The sequence below is a fragment of the Kryptolebias marmoratus genome, linkage group LG2 (genome assembly GCF_001649575.2).
Source record: "Kryptolebias marmoratus isolate JLee-2015 linkage group LG2, ASM164957v2, whole genome shotgun sequence".
NCBI classification, from domain to species: Eukaryota; Metazoa; Chordata; class Actinopteri; order Cyprinodontiformes; family Rivulidae; genus Kryptolebias; species Kryptolebias marmoratus.
Window position 1 is genome coordinate 11,534,214 of NC_051431.1, and position 21,607 is coordinate 11,555,820.

At 40.6% G+C, this 21,607-nt stretch overlaps 1 protein-coding gene across 1 annotated transcript; it reads left to right on the plus strand.

The window, feature by feature from the left end:
- Nucleotides 1-6,842: 6,842 nt before the first annotated feature.
- On the plus strand, nt 6,843-20,083 carry capn12 (calpain 12). Its single transcript, XM_017424788.3, has 22 exons — nt 6,843-7,132; nt 7,383-7,452; nt 8,177-8,295; nt 11,305-11,438; nt 11,551-11,722; nt 11,798-11,881; nt 13,961-14,046; nt 14,128-14,205; nt 14,280-14,452; nt 14,747-15,012; nt 15,097-15,108; nt 15,210-15,289; nt 16,444-16,566; nt 17,161-17,197; nt 17,279-17,350; nt 17,445-17,490; nt 17,773-17,828; nt 18,369-18,437; nt 18,531-18,609; nt 18,694-18,810; nt 19,466-19,518; nt 19,608-20,083. The coding sequence occupies exons 1-22, from the start codon at nt 6,932-6,934 to the stop codon at nt 19,632-19,634; spliced, it is 2,154 nt and encodes a 717-aa protein (XP_017280277.1). The 5' UTR covers nt 6,843-6,931; the 3' UTR covers nt 19,635-20,083.
- Nucleotides 20,084-21,607: the final 1,524 nt, after the last annotated feature.

The following is a 21,607-nucleotide window of genomic DNA, read 5'->3' on the forward strand; positions in this document are numbered from 1 at the left end:
TCGACTAGTTCTCTGAGGTTGTTCACAGAGAGCATTATCCACTGCAAGCGAAATTACTAAGCAAGCGTCTTCGAGCTTCACTTTTCTGCTGAACGAACAAAAATGCTCGGAGTCGGTCCTCAAATGTTACCGAACCTCAAACCTGAATGTTCAATAAAATGTTCTGTCCTAAAACCTTTGGAAACAGAAAGCAAATAATTTCCCAGCACAGCAATTTTGAAGCAAGTGTAACATATAAGAAACACAAACATCAATCAAGTTCAAGTGAAGTTAGTCTCTTTTAATTTGATTATATTATGTTTATTGATGAAGGTTTTTTTTAGGCTTTCTCCATCGATCACAGCTGAAGCAGCAGCACCTCTGTTGTCATCCCTCACATCTGAAATGGACTCAAACATAAACAGCTGGATAATGTTTAAGATTCAGGCATCTATGCTGCCCTTCTCCAGCTCACCTATCGGTCAACTCTCCCCGTTCTCTAACTCTTCATCGAATTCTGCTCGGACTGATTAAAGCGATAGTTTTTGGTGAATTTGGCCGCAAGTTTGACCGATTTTCAGTTTGTCCTAACCTGAAACGTTTGAAGAATAATAAGAGCCGCGGTCGTCCTTTGTTCTTTTTGTTGGACAGTATCCCGTCGATCCGACACTCGTCCATCCCTCTGCTCACCGAGAGAAACTCGAGTCTCTTCTGTCAAAGACATCCGGCGTCTCTTGGTCAAACCTCGACATTTGGTGGTGGCACTACAACCTTTTTTTGCACCGTAGCCATGTCTCTGAGCCCCAGAAACGTTGAATTTCAAACAACTTTGGGTCTAATATATTTATATTTAAAGGCTGATCAGTTCTGGTAAATTATTCAGTCGATTTGTACTGTCACATCTAAATAATTTATTATTATTTTACTTTGATATAACAAAGCAACTATATATGAACGCACACTGAGTCCTCTCAGATAAACCTCAGAAAAATGACTGAATACTGAAAAAAAACCCATTTTATTTTATGGTTTGGATTTAAGGAAAAGCTGCAAATATAAATAAAGTTAAGACCAAAGTACTTGTGAAATAAAACTAATCCTTGTTGTTGGTCTTGACCTTGGTTACCATGGTAACAAACATAAAAATAGGATGTTTATTGGCGTTGTGTTTGCGTGTATTTTTTTTTGGTTTAAACTGCTGACCTTTTATTATTTGCATCGTAATGAAGCTCTAAACTTTACATAAAACTGATTTATCTTTAAGGTTTGTTGCCTGAGGAACATATTAACGCTTAGAAATATCCTAATTTAAATGTAGAATATTATGGAAAACTGTAGAAGATTGAAATACTTTTTAAAGTGCCACAAATATAACAGTTTATTGTGTTTTGTCAACAAATCACAAAGTTACTACAGAGGATTTTTCTCTGAATAAATGATGTTGAGATGAAACATAAATACAAACACTAAAACAAACAGATAAGTTAAATTAAACTCTTTATGCAAAGAAAAATCAATGATTTTATAGCATGAAATATAGTTTCTATAATCTTTAGACTGAGGAACTGTGGCTCTGATGTGAAAAAAACATGAAAAAAAGGAAAAACAACAAAATAAAATAAAAACAAAATAACAGAAAGCACACCATCACAAACAACAACAACAACAGAACCAAACAAACGTGAAGCATGACGACAAAACATTTTATTTTGTTTGTGTTAGTGTGCTTCCTGTGGCCGTTCACCACACGACACCTCAGACTGCAGAAACCACAACTTCAGCAAAACGTTATCAAGCCAGGATCTCTGCGAAAAGCTGTGATTGTTCGGTGAAATCAGCTCAACCCAAACATTATTTAACTTGGTGCGGCGTATCCGCCTCAACAAAAGAAAAAAACAACGACTTTAAGATATTCAAAACATGAAAAGCAATAAAAACAAATGTTAATGTTGCACATTTTAGCAACAGAAAGTGGGCCACTCAGTCAGACCCAGGGGGTGGGAAGATTAAAGAGAAAGAATAAAGAAGTTATTTACATAAAAAAAGAAAACAATATCTAAAAAAAAGTCCACATAGTTTGTGTTTTTTTGCAACATTTTTGTCTGATTGCAGAAGGATAAAAAAAACAGGTTTCCATGTCCTGATTGTTGAAGGTGCTGTGATGTGTGTGAGTGATGTGGCAGAAAACGGGTCGGGACAAAGCCGGTTAACCAGCAGAGTGGGCCGAGGGGGCGTCTCTGGAGCCGGGGTCGTGGGATCAGAGCGGGTCATGGCGGCGTGGGGGTGTGTGCTCGGCCCCCTGACCTTTGTCACCGAGGCTTCCTATAATCCTGTCCTCAAAGACCGTCCGGACATAATGGAGAGCGCTTGAATGGAGTTAAACGGTGACCATTAGGCCGATCTGTGTAGCTATTCTTCTTGTTTGTTTAGACCCGCTCAGTCTCAAGTTTTTAGTTTCTTTTTCTCTTTAATTTGTCGTGCCTGGAGACGCCTGGAGAGGACAAAGGTTCGTACTCCAGACGCTTATCTACCTAAAGTTAAAGGAGTCTGAAGATGATGATGAATGAAAGTATTTTATTCAGTTCAAAGGTACCAACCAGATGGAGGACAGCGTTTCCTAAAAAAATCACCAAATACTCCAACATTACGCTGGTCTGATACCTTTAAACTGACACCTGGGAGGCTCTTTCTCCTAACTAGGTCAAATTAAATGTTTTTTACATTTTGTCAGTGTTTTGAAGCAATGTTATAATATATAGCTGTTTGGCATGTTTATAAAATAAACAATAATATGTTCATTTAAATAACTTGTGCCATTTGAAGGAAAAATAAATAGCAAATTATTCACTAATGGCCAAATTAATGCTTGATTCTTCTCTATATGGTGCAATATAAAACTGTTCTACGAGCCTTATTTTGGAAGGAGTATCATTATATACGTATATTTTCAGTTTTCATCAGATTTTGTTATTGTCTTTATTTTGATTTTTTTGACTTGTTTTATGAAAAGTGAACAGCAAATATCAGGCTGGCAGAGAAGAGGAGCATTTCTCCTCCCAACCAACAGATGTGGTGTCATAACTGATCTGTAAAAGGATTATTACAATATATATGATAATTTTTTTATTATCTGGGTGTCCAAAAACCTCTTTAAAAAGTTTTAAATTTAACCAAAATGCTGCTGCCAGAGTTCTGATGAGAGTTAGGAGGAGAGATCAGATTTCTCCAGTTTTCTCTTCTCTCCTTTGGCTCCCTGTTGAATTCAGAATAAAATTTAAAATCTTTCTTCTAACATACACAGCTCTCAACAACCAAGCTCCAGCTTATGTTAAAGATCTTAGGGTTAAATATTTTACTAACAGAGCACTTTGCTCTAAAATTGCAGGTTTACTTGTGGTTCCTAGAGTTTCTAAAAGTAGAACAGGAGGCGGAGCTTTCAGTTCTCAGGCTCCTCTCTTGTGGAGCCAACTTCCTGTTTCTGTCTGTGAAGCTACTTTTAAGACTCTCCTTGTGCCCACCCACCCATAGAAACCCCACCTGGACCAGTCATTCCATGTTTGTCTGTGTCTCTTTCCTGTCATCTCAGACCCCAGTCGAAGAAGATGGCCGCTCGTCCTGAGCCTGGTTCTGGTTCTGCTGGAGATTTCTTCCTGTTAAAAAGGAGTCTTTTCTTCCCACTGTCACCAACCTGCCTTCAACGCAACCTGATGGCTTCTTTAGACAGATAACTTTTACTATCTGGGTTTTTATAAGGTACTTTTCTGTGCAGAGCACTGAGACGACATTTGTTGCTAATTGAATTGAGTTGAATAAATTTAATTGATTTAATACAAAATATTACAGCATGATGATCCAAAACAGCCTGATACAGTAGAACTTGATATATGATACATTAAAGTACAATAAGTAGGGTGGTACGGTGGTGCGGTGGTTAGAAGTGTTGCCTCACAGCCTGCAGGTCGGAGGTTTGCCTCTCGCCTGGGGCCTATGAGTGAGAGGGTGAATTATTGTTTGTCGTTTTTGTCTCTTTGTGCTCCTGTGGTGGACTTGCAACTTGTCCAGGTTGCACCCTTCCTCTGCAACCTAAGATCACAAGTTCAAGTTAATAACGTTTAAAATGTTCATTATGCATTTATACAACATTATAATAAAATCTGACGCTTTTTTCTATCAGTAAAATGAACAATGATGCGAATGCTGAGGGCAAATCTGTTTTCATCCAGCTGTCTTAAATTTCAGCACACGGTTCAATTCATGGACGCTGTGGGTGGAGTAGACTGCCCCCTAGTGTTGGATTAAAGGCCTGACAGGTGAGTCTTTAGGTGCTGAATGAAAACATCTCAGCAGAGCAGAAGGCCTTCTTCACCTGCATACAAAGTGACTTCTGCTTTAATGTGTCAGGAACAACACCACTAATCCTGTCGGATTTAAAGGATTTACTATTTGTCCTTCCTTCGAAATAATCCCCCTCACTGCAGTTTAAATGTCTGCAATCCTTCTGACTTTTTAACTTTTTATTAGATAATTAGGACCTGCGGTCTAACAAAAACAAACATACCCTTATTTTTTAATTCTTTAGAAGAATAATCCGGTGTGCAAAAGTGTGAAGAAAACTCCGTCGCAGTCCCTTGAAGGACATTTTAAGCCTCGTTCTTCTGTTCATAGAACAGCTGCACCTTTTGGATGCCGAAGGCGTCAATCAGTGGTTTGTTTTTCAGGTTCCTTCAAATTATTTCCTCTATATTTCCCTGTCAGGACTTTAACTCGGCCATTTTTCTTTGACTTTGATGCTGTGTTTGCTTGACCTTCTCGCTCTTCCTAATTGATTTCTGTTATGTTTTGTCTGCCTGTTCCTGTTTTTTTTCTAATGGTTTTGTGTTTCCTCACACACACCTGGTTTTATTTACTAAACATCACACCTGCCCTTTGTTTAATCTTCGTCTCTCTCAGTGATTCTAGCTCCAGGTTTTCAGACCCTTGTCATCACCCTAGCCTTTTGTTTCTACTAACTCCTGTCACGTCGGGTCCAGAGCCTCGTTGTGAAGTCTTTGGAGTTTCCAGCTGCTGCGGCACTTTTTGGTTTTCTTCTTGTCTTCCAGTTCCTACCAACTGGGTCTCCAACTGAAGTGTCTTGGCCCAAACCATGATACTACCATCGTTGTGCTGCTCAGAGTTAACAATGTCCTCATGATAAAAAGTAGATTTCTTTCGTGCCACAAATTAAAACATTTCTTTTTCGCCTAAAAGCTTTTTATGTGTGTGTGTATGTAAATGGTCAAGACCTAATGTGGTGCCTTTTTTAACTTCTCCGGATTCTGTAAATCACACTTACACACACACACACACACATGCACACACCCGTACACACCCCCTCACACAAATACTTACAGTGGTTTCTATTCTATTGTATATAATTTGCAATCTAATAGAGCATTTTTGTCCTCTCGGGCATATACCAATAAGCATATCATGGGCAGTGTGTGCAGGTGTGTGTGTGTGTGTGGGGGGGTCTTGCTCAAGGACACTTGAATTTAACCCCCGACTCTCTGAATTGTAGATGACCTCCCTACCCACCGGACAAATTGTGTGTGTGTGTGCTTGGTTTTTGTCACTTTTAAGACCTTTTCTGGCATAAAGACCTCTCTGTTAGGACCAGTAGTCCTTATGGGGACCAAAGCCTGGTTCTAATCCAGTGGAACGTTACATTTGGGACCAGGGTTCAGGTTTAGGGCTAACGTGTGAGTTAAGTTTAGGTTTGGGTTAGGCTACAGAAATGAATGGAAGTCAGTACAATGTCGTGATGAGGATAGAAACGCTTACTTCTGTGTGTGTGTATGTGTGTGTGTGTGGTTCGTCTATCCACAGGACATTTTCCCAGCAGCCGTATGACTTGTCCATGTGATCTTTGCTAAAGATCACATGTTCTTCAGAGTTCTTCCAACCCTTCCAAATGAACTGGAGAGAAAAATAAGTTTATTTTACAAGAAGTAAGTCAGTCAGGGAGCCATTTATTTAGCATCTTTCATACTGCAGCTCAGCATCCTTTACAATAAAACAAAGAAGCAGTAAGCCCTTCATAAAAGACTGCTTAGGTTAATCAGGATTCTTTTGTCATCTTGCAACTATTTTTGTTTTCTCTCATAGAATGTTTTTGTTGTTTGACCACTATATTGACGAGGATAACAATACATTTAAAGTTTAATAAAAAACCTTTTGCATCATAACCACCAGCAACCCTTTGCTCTTTTCTTTAGGAATCTAATTTATTGGTGTCACAAACTGCAGATCAGTCATTTAATATCACTCTTCTTAAGAGACTGCAGTACTAACTAAAAACAAATGTTTGTTCATTTAAGACGTATATAACTTAACTTAGGTTTCTACTTTAAGCAAGAGAGGATGAAAAATAAATCTTCAAAACTCTCCATTCTGAATATTTGCGGTGAACAAACAAACATTGCAGCGTTTCATACATGAAATAACAAGCAGAGAGATTTTCTTGGAATTAGGATGTGCAGGATTAAACAGTGACACCCTTTTATGAATCTCTGAAGACATTAGGTTTCCTGGAAATGAATGAACACAAAATGAAGAAGAGAAGATAAAACAAACGGGAACTTTTAGGATGTTTGTGTTGACTCTGAAGGCGGCATTAGATCTGCTTTTGCACCCCTGTCCACTGGAGTGATTTTCTCCTTTCAGGTGAAGCTGGTGTGGATGGAGGGTAAATTAGGGAGATCAAAGCTGTTGTTGGCACCGTGTCATTACAGCAGCTCCTTCGCTTCTGGGGCCCCCGGGGCGCCGCATTCCTTTCCCGTCTGAACCGAGCCGGGGAGGCGCTCGAGCCCCGTCTCATTGCTGGATCTGGTGGGAGTGTGCTCCTATTTAAACGCCGGCTGCTCACAGTCTGCATCTGACGGCAGCCGAGCGTTTCAGTTCATCACCAGGCGGCATGGCTTCCGACAACCAGGCACCTCTGGGCTCCATGGAGAACCCGAGAAAGTTTCTGGACCAGGACTTTGACACTCTGCTGGAAGAGTGTCTGAAGGTCGGTAAGCAGTTTTCTGATCCGACCTTCCCTGCTGAGCAGAAGTCCATCGGGATGCCTGAAGACCCAAATCCTGCAAAGGCAATCAAATGGAAGCGACCCAAGGTGTGAGGCACTGACATCTGAGAAACTTATTGGGAAAAAGAGAAAAGTAACATAACCAAAATCCTTCAAAGTGATGATAAGAAGTAGGATTTCTGTTAAGTTTAGATCAATAATCTTTAAGTAGTAATATACAAATGTCATTTTCCTTTAGAAATGAGATTTGGCATGAGATGCAAAGAAACTTTTGTGCCGATTTGTTCCTAAAACTTGCATGTGCTTCGTGGCTCTGCTGCTCTTTTTCTGTGTGAAGGAAATCAGCGGGGATGCTGTGTTTGTGGAAGACGCGACCGGGACCACAGATATCTGTCAGGGCCAGCTGGGTGAGTGCATAAAAACATATATACTTCCCCCACTCTCTGTTCAGCCGAGTGCATCAGCCCGAGGTGTGTTGCACAACATCACGGGAGATTTAAATGAGTAAGGAAAACGCTCCAACGTATTCCAATCATATTTTTGAATTAAGCAAAAAAAAGTTTGGCGCTTCGGGCTTGTTTTACCTTCAGGGCTCGAACTTCAAAGGCGCAGCAGGAGAGAGAAGCACCTCCTTTTTTACACGACTGGAAAAAAAGAGCACCACAAACATGCTGGGGGTCCCATCCCCACCCTGTTACAATCAGCCCAAATCTCTGTTGTTCAGACTGTTTTCCATTAGGGATGAACTCAGCGTCTGTTTTCTGTTTCTCGCAGTTTCGTCATCACCCCTGGGATTTCTGTTGCCCGTTGCCATTTGCGTGTAAACATGTCGATACCTCCTGCAGCTTCGTGTGTGTCAGTGTGGTTTCCTTAAAACTTGAAACCCATGCTGTGTTTTTGGACACTTTGGGCAGGAACAGACAGTGACTGCAGCATCACAGAGCAGATGTTTGCTGTGGGGAAGGAACGAGGCTCAGTGCTGCGTGTGTTTAATCCAAGAAACAACCAAATAAAAGCATTCCAGTCTCTTGAAACTAATACCCAGGGGTCCACTGGAATGCATTTGTTTATTTGGTTACAACCTTCTTTCACGTCATCATTTGTTCTCTACATCTGCCTTTCGTCCACCAGGTGACTGCTGGCTGCTGGCGGCTCTGTCCTCCCTCACCGTCCACCCTCAGCTCTTTGGGAAGGTGGTGCCATCCAACCAGACCCTGGCTGAGCCGTACGCAGGGATCTTCCACTTCAGGGTGAATGAACCCCCCCTCTGCATGCGTTCACACAGAGTATTAATTAGCCCCTCATCTGTTCCCAAAACATTACGTCCTTTTACTTTAGTGCTCAGCCTCCACTTCTCAGTCCGCCAATGATGACAAACGCTGCTTTTTGTTTGCTTAATAAAAGCAAAGATTTACTGCAGCCAAGATGCTTTACAACAGTTACACATGAGTTTTATTTCGTCCGTGCAAATAAGCCTTTTTGACTCATAGGAACAAAGAAATCTAAGAAATGCTAACGCACACACACACGCAAACAAACACACACACACGTGCAAAAGTCATAAACACACTGAGAGACTAAAGCAACAACTTGTTTAAGAGAACATGTATGAAAAAAAACAACATTAAAAGTTTTATTGATCAAGTTTAATGGGTCCAAAAAGTTACAGCTTGGTTTCCACAGAGCTTTGGAGACGATGCCAAACACAATAAAACATAAACGTATTGTGATTAAAAAACTATATAAGAAATCTTAATGTGTTTGACTGATCTTCAGCTGGAAGTTAGCATTAAGGACATGTGCAAAAAAGAAATACATGCTTTCCTTATTGAATGTCAAAATTTTAAATAAAGCTCTTTCACAGTCAGTCAGCCCCAAAGTACGTGTCAGGGATGACTCTCAGCTACTACCACACCAAACCTGAGCTAAGTTGTCACCATTACTGTGTTTGCTAAGAAACAACAGTTCTTCTATCGTCTGGATGTTAAACTTTCCTGTAACATTTAGCTCATTATAAAACAAACAAACAAATGTAGGAAAGGATGTTAAAAATCTTACGTCAACACCTGAAACAACACCTTCCAGACTAAAGCCGCCCGAGTTTAAACACCTTCAGTTTTGTTCAGATAAAATGCAAAACAACAGTTTTTATAAAAAATGATTTTATCCCAGCTTTATTAGAAACTGGTTTGAAAACTCAACAAGCATATACATTAGGCTTTGATAAACACAGACAAGAAAATAATAAAATACAAGTACTACAGCTAGCTGCTGCTGCTGCCACCATTCATGCTGATAAATAACCATAAAACTTTAAGTAAATGACCACTTATTGCAAAACTGACAGAGGCATAAAGGTTAATAAAATATTGGTTGTATGAGCCAGAGCAGCTACAAAATCTAATCAATCCATTTGGTTCTTGTTCAGACTAGCTGTTAGCTCATCAGTCTGGTCGGAATAAAAGTTTCTCCTTTCTGAGGCCGTTTTTCAAAGAGCTATTTACAACAGGTGAGACATTAATCGTTCGTAACCTGTCCACAGAGCCGACCAGATGGAAGATATGATGCGTTCGGGTTACGTTTGTCTCTGGGCTTTTTATGCAAATACTTTTAACTTTAGAGAAAGTCATAAAACATCGTCTGTCCTGAACAACCTGTGTAGGCAGCTCGCAGTTTACGTCTAAATAATCGAGTCTGATTCAAGCACCTGAATCGTCCTTGTTTATTTCAGGCAGCAGGAGCCAGACTCTCTGAAGTCGGTGATATTTGATCAGATTTGGCTCCGTCGTTTCAGACTCAAACAGATGTCTGCTCATTTAGCTGTCGAGCCTCAGTTCTGGCACCTGAAAAGAGACGGCGGCGGCGGTGGCGCTGAGCAGGTATCAACTCATCTTAAAGTTACCATTAGAAGAGCGAAACAAACAAACCCCCACATCTTTATTACTTCATCAGATATTGAGATTCAGATCAGAGGAGCTCATCATCTGTTGGCTCGCGCCTGAAAAGAGATCAATAAAAGCAATCTCGACAGACATCTCAGGTTTATTAGAAGCAAAACTCTCATTTATCTTTGGACCTTCAGAGACGGCTGGGTGTGACTGAACAAGCAGGCCAGAGAGGGACTGGAAACCTGTTTTACCCTCTCAGGGTGGTGGAAGAGGAGTCTGGACATGCAGAGACTGACTATCCCTAAGACAAAGTTACACACGAAACACAAGTGTGTATCCACACCTTCAGAAGACGCAACACTGATATATTCATCTTTTAGAAAGTTTTTCTTACATAAACTCAATTATTCTAATCTTTAATTTAGTCTGGAAGCATGTCTTTACCTCAAAATGAAATAATTTCCGTATATATTGTCCCCATCAGGCTGAAACTTGTTTTTATAACCCGATCACCTGATCAGATTTATGTCCCGACAGCATGAATAATATCAGGATGTCACGCTCGGCGGCAGCAGCAGCAGCTGAAGACCAGTTCAGACTCGCTCCCAGAACACGGGAGACCAGTCTTACAAGAAAACGCAACAAGTACAGTTATCCACATGTCCAAAATGTTGAAATGTTTAAAACGTAAAAGCAAAAGACTTGTCATTAAGTGTTGAGTCATCCCACATTTCTTTATATTTTGCTCTCATGAGGCCAAACAGAGCAAGATTTCTCTTGTTTCATTGCAGAATGCAATGCAGAATATCTTGATTCAATAATATCTGAAATCTATCCCATTTGTTTCTGATTAAATCCAGTTTAATCAGTTTAATCTGAATCGTCACCTTTGTTGGCCAGGGGTCACTTTGATATGCTGAGGGGTCACACAGACAATACTAGCCAAATTGTATTTAACTAATTAAAAAAGCTTAGCCTACATGTAATTCTAATAACTCCAGTTAAATCCAACTTTGACACAACTCCCTTCTGTAAAGTCTGATTCACTTCATTGTTTTATATTTTAAAAATAAGGTTTGTTAAAACCAGAGGTTAAATTTCAGGTTTTAACCTCTGATTAGTCAAACCTGTCTCTGAGAAGTTGGTGGAAACGAGACAACGACGTGGTTGTTCTGTGTGTTTGCAGCTTGTTTGTTTTTTTAATTTGATTACCTCAGGTTGCTCATAAAAATCATCTTTTGCGGCTCCAAAGGAAGAAACCGGAGCCGTGAACTTCCTACGTGCTCTCCGCTCTCCTCGCTGTAATTCCTCCTGCCTCGTTCTGCCCAGTTCTCCTCTTCGCTCGTGGATCTTTCTTGCTTCTCTCCGCAGTTCTGGCAGTATGGTGAGTGGGTGGAAGTGGTTGTGGATGACAGGCTGCCAGTGCGCGAAGGCCGTCTGCTCTTCAGCTTCTCTCGCACCCGCAATGAGTTCTGGAGCGCCCTGGTGGAGAAGGCCTATGCCAAGTGAGTCGCCACAACCAGCATATGCTCCTGGGTTGTGATGTCTGCGATCACCCACTCTCTCTCTGACACTTCAGACTGGGATGCACAGCTAAATGTGTCACTTCTTGTGCAGATTAATAGGATCCTACGGGAGCCTGAAGGGGGGGAACATCTCGGAGGGGATGGAGGACTTTACAGGCGGCATTGCGTACTCTGTTCCTGTCTCGTCTCGCACCCCCGCGGTCCTCTGGAGGTCTCTGAGCGCTGCTCTGACCCGGGGCAGCCTGCTCAGCTGCTTCATCCAGGTACACGCAGCACACAGCTCGAAATGGCCCCACTGAAGTTCACACCTGAACACTTTAGTTTTCTGCTCGCCGCAGGCTCACAGCCACCAGGAGGTTGGTCAAGTGACGGCAGACGGGCTGGTTAAGGGCCACGCGTACGCCATCACCGACACCGAGACGGTGAGTATCACCCAGAGAAAGTCTGCATTTATTCTTGTTTTCATACGCTTTTGTCATGTTTCTGCTTCTTTTTTTTGTAAGGAATTGATTATTTAATATCAGTTAAAATGATTTCTGTCACCCAACTTCTTTTCATATTAGTGACCTTTTCCGAGTGTTGATCTTTAACGATCTTTTGCAGTGGGGTTCTGTGGAAAGATTACGAACAATTAACATCTTGCTTGCTGTACACAGATGTCTGAACAGCATCAGTTTTGAGAAATGGAGTTGAATTTTCACCAAATTAATAAAAAAACAAATGGACAGCTGCCATCTTTAAATAACCGCAATCTCAAAATTTCACAGTGTTTCATGCAAACACCAGTTTATGAACCTTTACATCGCCATCTGTTTTGCATTACTGGGTCATTCCTGCAGAAATATTATGAAATCCCTGCAGGAGGCGCTGCAGCTAGCTGCTGCTGTCACTATTTGCATTTGCAAATAACCTTAGACGTCTGTGTTAATAACTGTATTATGTGAAATTGGCTGTGATATGAAGGTTAAATAAACTGCTGTGAAATATTTGAGGCTGTGCTTGTTGAAGATGGCACCAATCCACTTTGGTCTTGGCTACACTCAAACTAAAAACTCATTCAAAGAGCTATGTACAACAGGTAAGATACTAATTGTTTATAATCTTTTTTACAAAACTGCACTTCAAAAGATCTGAACAGTTTAACGAATCTTTCAGAGCTCACAACTAAAGCAATTTCAGTTTTTTAATATATGTAAAGTACAAAAAAATCCATCAAACAAAGAATCCTAATATAAAGTCTAATCTAATTTAAAGAACACATATTGTGAAAATGAAAAAATACCTTCTCTGTGCTTGAGAGCTTTCAGTATATTTGGGATTCTGAAATTATAACCAAATGACAAACACAACCCTGTCACGTTTGGGAGTCTGCCAAGGTTTAAAATATTTATTTTTGGGATCTTTTTGCAGGATTTATTACTCAGGAGCCCCAGGATCGTTCATCCCTCAGATCTAAACATTTGACACTAAAGTTTGCATCGTTTGTATCAGTGAAATAGCTTCTTGGCTGCAACTCTCATAAAAATATTAGAACTTTCTGTATTCATGACATTTCTTTACCAGAAATCGCTTCATGTTCTCATCCTCCCGACTTTTATCGTGACCACTGAAAACATGAATCCTTCTTCATCCAAGTCCTGCTTCAGATCGTTCAACCATCAGTCATTCAAGTGACGGGTGAAAACTATTTGGAGTTTTGCTTTCAGATAAACATCAAATTTTCATTTACATGTGTATTTAATTGATCTAATTTAAAAAATACACAAGCTTAAAATGTCCGGCTAGCACTTTGAGTTAATGGTTTATATTAAGAACAGGTAATCCTCCCATTAATTGGCTTTTAAAACAGATCTCCTCCCAAAAAACTGTCCAAACAAGTGAAACAGTTAAATGTCAAGATCTAGAATAAACAGTAATGCTGTAGCCTTTTTACTTCATTGGCAGCTGCTCGAGAGATTTATTACACATCTTGACAATTAGATGTCTCACAATTTGGATCTCCTCCTTCCAGAGTAGCAGAACATTGTTCACATGAACCCAAACTCAGACACGTTTTTATCACATCAGCATCATTCTGGCTCCAGGCGAAGAACATCTGGATCCACACTGGAACACCGTGTCATTCAGACCTAATGACGCTTCAGTTTTATTTGCATCTATTCAAACCTCAGGAGGTGAGAGACATCCTGCACGGGTTGCCAGATCTTCTTAGGGACACCACAGAAACACGGAGCAGACAGTCGTGATTATGGTCACTTTAAAAACTCCAATTAATCTAATATACATGTGTAAGAAGAAACCCGAGCATCTGGAGAAAACCCACAAAAACACAAGAGCTACGTAATAAAATAACCCTTTAAATAATCTCATTTTTGATCCAGTGTAATTAAACAAACACAAAATGATTAATATGAAACTAAATCCCCTGTTAGCCAATGGTACCTACCTTGTGCAGTTTGATATTTTTAACTTTATCATCTCGTTTTATGTTTTTTCTTCAGGTGAAAGCAGGAACCAGTGAGGTTTTGTTGCTGAGGCTGAGGAACCCCTGGGGTTTCATTGAATTTTGCGGCTCCTGGAGTGACAAGTGGGTGAAAGACACCACAGACACACAGATTACTGGCTCTGTGCAGACTGTGAGGTTTTGCTTTTGTTTCTGTCACTTCAGGTGTAAAGAGTGGGAGGACATGGACAAGTCGGAGAAGGAGAGAATCGAGCTGAAGCTCCAAGAGGACGGAGAGTTCTGGTACAGAAGAGATGTTAATACTTTATGAAAAACCTCTTGGCAGGAGCTCTGATGTAAGCGATTGTTTGTATCAGGATCAGCGCCGACGACTTCAGCAAAACCTTCGACGTGGTGGAGCTCTGCAGCGTGAGCCCCGACTCTTTTGAGGAGGTGGATACATCTACGTCTGGGTCCACCTGGACCATCAGTGAGCATAAAGGGTCCTGGGTACCAGGAAGCTCTGCCGGTGGCTCCCGCAGATACAACAGTACGTTTAGGACGCATGTGTCAAACCCGGGGGCTGCTCTCCTGCAGGTTTTAGATGTTCTTGCTCTAAAACACCTGATTTAAATAATGACTTCTGGACGTGCTTCTGGAGAACTTGATGATTTGGTGAGGAGGTGATTAAACCGTTTGAATCAGGTGTGTTGGAGCAGGAAAACCTAAAACTTCCAGGACAGTGGAGCCTTTTGGCCTGGAGTTTGACAGCCCTGGTTTAGGATCAGATCTGCTCGTGTGTCTCCATGTAAACCCAGCTGAAATCCCAGCTGTTCGTCCCCAGAGTCCTTCTGGAAGAACCCCCAGTTCCAGCTGGTGCTCCGAGAGCAGGATCAGGACGAGGAAGAGGAGGAGGATGACGAGGAGGATGACGATGACGAGGATAAAATTGATGACGGGGGTGAGGCGATGACTCCAGAGGAGAAGAAGAAAGCGGAGAAACAGAAGCTGAGAGCCAAGCACTGCACGGTTCTGGTGGAGCTGCTGCAGAAGAACCGCAGGCAGCAGGATAAAATTCATTTCCTCTACATCGGCTTTCACGTCTACAAGGTGGGAACGAAACTCTTCTCCCCCCTCACGTCCTAATTCATGTTTAATAAACTCATCTGTTACTGTGCTTCATCCTTTTTCCAGGTCCCTCCTGAGGTACGTTTGTAAACGATCCTTATCTACTTTAACTCACATCAGCTCAGTTTTGTACCTGCGGCGGGTTGTTTTATCTGCTCACACTTTGTTTCCGTTCACAGCTGCAAGGTGTCTGTCTGAGCCAAAACTTCTTCATGACAAATCGCCCCGTGGGTCGTTCTGGGCCGTACAAAGCTCAGAGGTGAAAGCCCAACTTAGGAGAAAACGTGTGCTTTTCTGTTTAAAACCTTAATGTTTGAAGCTGATGTTTACTTAGCTTTGTTTGGGACAAGAACAGAGTAAAGCCGTGGCTAAAACTGCTATTTTAACGTTCAAACAAAATGCAACCAGACTGTTTCTCTGCAGAACAAGGATCTGACAATAAGTTTTGAATGAAAGTGATGAATCTGTTTCTGAGAGTAAGGAAAACTAAAAATCCGCAACAAATTCATGTGCAGATCCATGATATTTAGATCAAATTCAGCCCTAAAGAAAATGCATTTTCTGAGGAAAAGTAGCGAGAACTCTGAGAGCTGAAGGACTTTGTTAAAACCTGCTGAAGAAGCTGAAACTGGGCTGTTAAATCTAGAAGAAGCTAAAAACTGAAAAAGGAGCAAAACACTAGCTAAAACCTAAATATAGAAAGAAGCAGGAAAGTGATAGCTGGAAGTTAAAAGTAGCAAAATACTGACAAAAACAGCTAAAAGCTAACGGTAGCAAAAGAGTTGTTAAAAGTTGCAAAAAGTTAGCTTAAAAGATAAAGAAGAAATATATTAGTTAAAAGCAAAAACAGCAAATGGATAGCTTAAAGTGTCAAAACGCTAGTCAGAAGCTAAAAGTAACAAAGGGCTAACTAAATTCAAAAATAGTAAAACACTTGCTAAAGGCTAAAAGTAGCAACAGGTTAGCTAAAAGCTAATGGTAGCAAATGCTAACTAAAGGCAGCATAAGCCTTGCTGAAAGCAGATAAAGGCAAGCTAAAATCTAAAATTAGCATTAAGTAAAAGTAGCATAAAAAGATAAAAACAGATCAGGTCTGCTGATGCAGATTTCAAAGACTACAATGTTGTTGAAAGAGTAGAAGAAATGTCAAAAGTATTTTAATGGAAGAAAATATTTGCATATAAAGTTAAATATCTGAAAAGTATAAAAGTTTCAAAAACCAAAAGTCATGAACTGAACCTTTTAATTAAGGAACGGCTAAAATAACACCAAGTATGCAGAAGTAGTTATGCTGCAAAATACTGTATGAAATAATAATAAAAACACAATAAACACTGAATCAGCATTTACACAGTGAGCATTTAGTGAAAGCGAGTGGACATTATCTTATTATCGATTCATTTTGTCCCACAGAGGCGTGTGGAGGAAGCTGCGTCTGGCCCCGGGGAACTACATCATCGTTGGATCCACTTATCGACCCAACCAGCCCGGAGAGTTCTTCGTTCGGATTTTCTCCAAGATCAGAAACACTCTGGGGTGAGATGAGGGAAACTTTGCTTCGGGAGCGGGAAACAAAAGTCAGGCCTAGCTGCTGAACTCTGCTTCCTACTGCTTAATGTTGGAAAACTTATCAACAAACCCGTCTCACTGATGGAACCGTAACTCTGAGAGTCTTAAACACAGATTCAGTCAGTCCTGGTTCAGAATAAACTTGAGGAACCCGTCTACCTTACATGTCCAAAGGGACTTGTTAAAGGTTTAACTTGATGTAACACAAAAATACGAAGGATACAGAGATGTTGAGCTTCTGTAAGGAACATAAATGTTTGGAGGTGGTTTGGTTCTGATTAATAAATGAGTTCTGTTCAGATTTTGGTGCAAAATTAAAGCAAAAATCCCTGAAAAGCTGTTATTATAGTAAAGTTAAGACCTTGAGATGCTATCGTACGAGCCAACGCTTTCATTCAAGACTTTCTCCAACAGGAAACTTTACTTACTTACTTTATTTTCACATTTTAACTTTATGGTGTTAGTTTAAAACACTTCAGCCAGTCTTTAGACAACAGAGTGTGATAAAGAATAAGTTTGAGGAGCTACACTGACTATCTGATTTGGTTTTTCTTTCCCCAGAGTTCAGGACTTCACCTGCTCTTCTGCCTACCTCCCGGTGAGTTCCCAGACGTTAGACTCGGTGGGATTATTCCCGTTTTGTGTTTATTTATGTGTTCTCCGTTTGTGCGTCTCTCAGGTTTCGGCCCCTCCTGTCTCCCCGGAGGATCACACCAAAGTCGAGAGCACTTTTGACAAAAAAGCCGGATCTGTAAGGGTTATCTTAGCACGTAACAAAAACAACAAAACACATTTCGTCTTTACGTTCAGGTGATTTTTTATTTTTATTTTGGTTCTTTCGACAGGATGACAGGCTGGACGCTAATGAGATCATGAAGCTGCTGAACTCAGGTTAGAGTAACTTCAAACTGCTCAGGAAGCCAGTTTCATCCTTTGACTGTAGCCCCTGTATGCCACTAGATGGAGGCAAAACATGCTTGAGCGTGAGCTGCAGGAGGTGCAGAGGTCAGCAGTCTAGACTGAGGCTTGTAGCTGCAGACTCAGGGAATAAATTCAACCTGGTTTAGTAATGAAAGCAACATTTTCTTTGTCCTGACCTCTCCTCCCTGGCTTAAATCTCATTTAAACTCTTATTTTTCTTATAAGCATTAATCTTTTCTTTCCTCGTACCAGTTGTAGATAAAGATCTGCCTCTTGAGACGTGCAGACAGATAATCTTTGGAGAAGATGTATCCTTTTGTCCTCAGTAGAGCTCACACTCCTGTCTTCTTGTGGTCCAGTGACATTAAACGTTCCTGTTGGTTTTTCTCAGCCATAAAAAACAACAGCTGTTAAACCGCTGCCAGAAGGCGAAGGCGGACAATAACGTATTTACCCATGTCTCTGTGTTTGTGTCCGTAATGAAACTTTCAGGGAGTCATCATTGGATACACATCTATAACAGACTGACTTTTGGAGCCAGTTCAGTTCAAGATGGCTGCCACGGCCAACTGACATTCAGTCAGTTTTACCGATATTGAGCTAAAATCTGATGCAGCTGAGAGTCATCCTTATCACATACTCTGAGAGTGACGTCTCACAGTATTGATTGAGATTGAGCATAACGTTTCTTTCTTAAGGTTTGACCAAAACGGGTAAAACTCCATCACCATAAAATGATCTTATTCTGAAACTCTGAGCTGAAAGACAGCGGGTGATATGCATTCCTTTGATTTACTCTCTGTCCTCACGTCTTTACTCCTTTAAAACAACCTTAACTCTGCTGGAAGACTGAGGGCCGCTCCACTCTCAGCCGTGAGCAAGCAGAAACCCTGATGTCGAACCTGCGCAACCTACAGGTGAAGCTCAGTGCTGGTGTGTGTGTGTGTGTGTTTAGGACACTGAATAGATGAGTGTGGTGTCTCTGCCACTGATGTTGTTTTGTTTTTCAGTCCATTTTTATTAAGTTTGATGAGGATTCTTCTGGGAGTATGAACCCCTTTGAGCTCAACATGGCACTGGAGGCTGTTGGTATGCACGCACACACACACACACACGTACACATGTCTCCAGATTGGTGCTGTGTTCACAGCTTTCTTCATTCCCGTTTCCCAGGAATGCAGTGTGACAACAAAGTAGTTCAGCTCATGTCTGAGCGCTTTGCAGCTGGAGAGCTTCAGCTGCCCTTCCACAGCTTTGTGTCATGTGTCACCAGGCTGCGCAAGCTTTTTGGTAACACACACACACCCACCCACACACACACACACACACACACACACACACACACACACACACACACACACACACACACACACACACACACACACACACACACATGCAACTCAAAGACAATCCACTTGATTTATTAAAGGTCTCATCTCCGGCCGATCAAAGAAGACACATTTTAGAAACGGTCAAATGTTTGTAGACTGTAGGATGTGATCGTTTCTAGTTACTGTTTGTGTTACACTTGTAAGTTAATTACACAAGTCAGTGATTGTCAAGTTATGGCCCTGGGGCCATATTTGGCCCATGAGCTCATTCTTTCCAATCTACAAATTATTACATGAATCAGTGATAGCCGAGCTCAGAAAAAAGGTAACGACAGTAAGGCTTTAACCAATCAGACGGTTTGTTTACGGCACATGATCCGGGTCCTTAACCTCTTTTAGAAAGCACTTTCAAGCTTGGTCTGAGATGGCTTTTTCACGTCTCGATGCGGTTTGTTTAAGCATTTGGGTGGCATGAGGGGTTGAAAGACAGGCTCAGTTTAGATTTTACACCATCAATTCAGAATATTTGCCAAGTTCCACTGTTTAATAAACCTAAAACTTGTTGTAGATCTCACTCAGAGATAAAGTTTTCAGTCATCTTTTCTTCCCCTCAGCTCTGTTTGAAGCAGAGACCAACCAGGAGGTGAAAGACAGAGGGATCAATGTTGTGAGTACTGGGATGAAAACGTTCTCTCGTGCTCGTAATGAAGTAAAATAAAACAAATTGCTGGACTTCTTTCTTATCTTCCTCCACAGTGGCTGCTCCAGTTTCTGACGTTGTAAAGATGCTGCACGTCGATCAGCTGCAAATGGAACGAGACAAGCTGCAGTTTCAGAAAACCGATTCAGATACTTTCTGCTTTTTACTTTAAAACACTTCCCCTCTTGCTGGGTCACCACTTTACCAGTATTTTACATTTTCGAGGTTTTAATTCTTATGTAACACTGCTGTTCTACATCAACATCCTCTCATAACTGATCTTTTTCAATCACGCTAATTCGTGCTTTTTTTTTGACAATAAAAATGTGTGAACAACCCAAATATACTTCATGTTATTTACATATTAACAAAATATTTAGTCTTTTAGTATTCCATTTGTGTTTGCTTGTTTTTGCTTTCAATCAGTACAGAAATAAAAATCCTACACAGAAAGGAGAACAAGGCCTTAAAGTCACTTCAGTGTTGAATTTACTTTCTTTTCTTTTTGTCATAATAAAATTTACTGACCCTATTTTGACTTCTGTGCTTGAAATGATTCAGCAGCTTGTCTGTCATCCATAGATGAACTAATTTAACTGGACATAATTAGGAAAGGCAAACGTCTGTATCTTTGACGTCCTGCAGCTGATGGTCGAGAACCACGTCCGCCTCCATCAAACCAAGGTAGCTTGGAAGCACAAGACGACCTTCTAAATCTGGATCTGGTTACCAAGAACCTGGATTTGCAGCCAAGATTAACAGGATTTGAACAAATTTATTAATCATCAAATCAAAAGGTCACCACAAATGAGATGCACCTTACAAAACGACTGCCGCGTAGCAGAACAGAAGCCATTCTTTTCTGAAGGCTGCCTGCTAATTTTGGACAACAAGAAGCAAATTTTTGCAGCCAGACGAATATAAGAAACGATTTGACCATCAGTGGTAAAAGAATTGCGAACACAAACTTATAGGATTGCTCTTTATATCAGAAGGTCATTACAGGTGTAAAGGAAAATGAAGCAGATGGTTTTAGATTAAGAAGAAAATATAAGGAAGTTGTTGAAAGAACATATTTCAACAAGAAGAGGTGGAGAGGGCCCAAACACAGTCACATAGATGGCAGGTTTATAGTCCAACACTAACCATCAAACAAAGACACAGAAAGACAAAAGTAACAAATAAAACCATGCCCGGGCAGCAAGGAGTATATATACAGGGGGAGGGGATTGGAAAGTGGACACAGGTGAGCTAAATGAGGAGCAGGTGTTTGAAAATAAAAAACAAGGACAACTGAGGACACCTACTGCCCCGAGCAAGAACTACAAGAACCCAAAACCAAGTTAGTATGTTCAGATCAAATAAAAATATGTTGCTGCATTTCCTATCTGACCTGACGGAGCTTGAACATTTCAGTCAGATATGTTTTATAAAAAACTGTTTCTTTTTGTTTCCAGCTTGGTTTCAGAGAAAAGCACAGACAGCTCTTATTAAGGTGCCCACCAACCTCCTGCTGACTGCAAACAGCTGCTCAGTGTAGATTAATGGTATCGCTTTTCACCATCAGTCACAAATCATCCTGTTTTATTTAGTCCTGGGTGTGAATTTAGGGTTTAACTGAGCTTTTACCTCCCCAACAGAACCTTTAATGCAGGGGTGTCAAAGCCAATGACGCAAGAGGGACAAAATTACAAATTTGGTCCTAGCCAAGGGCCAATCACAATCCGTATTTATTAAAAATTACATAACTTAACCTTGGTTTTAGATGTATTATGTCAAATCATTCATATAGAAATGTCAATTACCTTTTCCCAGTAACAGATTATACAGAATTTAGAGCAAACATACTTTAATGAACACAGACAAATAGATCAAACTTAAAAAAGCACATCATTAGCAGGCATTTCTTCCACCTCACTCAGCTTTTAAATTAATTTTTTACATTAAAACAGTTTTAAAAAATTCATCAACAAAAACATGATCATACAGAAATTAAAACTATATATTGTTGGCTTCTAAGTCACTGAGGAGAGAAAACTTCACTAAATCAGGCTAT

Excerpts from the sequence above, each read along its gene's own strand:
- capn12 (XM_017424788.3), top strand. The coding sequence starts at position 6,932 with ATGGCTTCCGACAACCAGGCACCTCTGGGCTCCATGGAGAACCCGAGA. Across the intron at positions 7,133-7,382 it reads TCAAATGGAAGCGACCCAAG|GAAATCAGCGGGGATGCTGT; the intron begins GTGTGAGGCACT and ends TTCTGTGTGAAG. Across the intron at positions 7,453-8,176 it reads TATCTGTCAGGGCCAGCTGG|GTGACTGCTGGCTGCTGGCG; the intron begins GTGAGTGCATAA and ends TTCGTCCACCAG.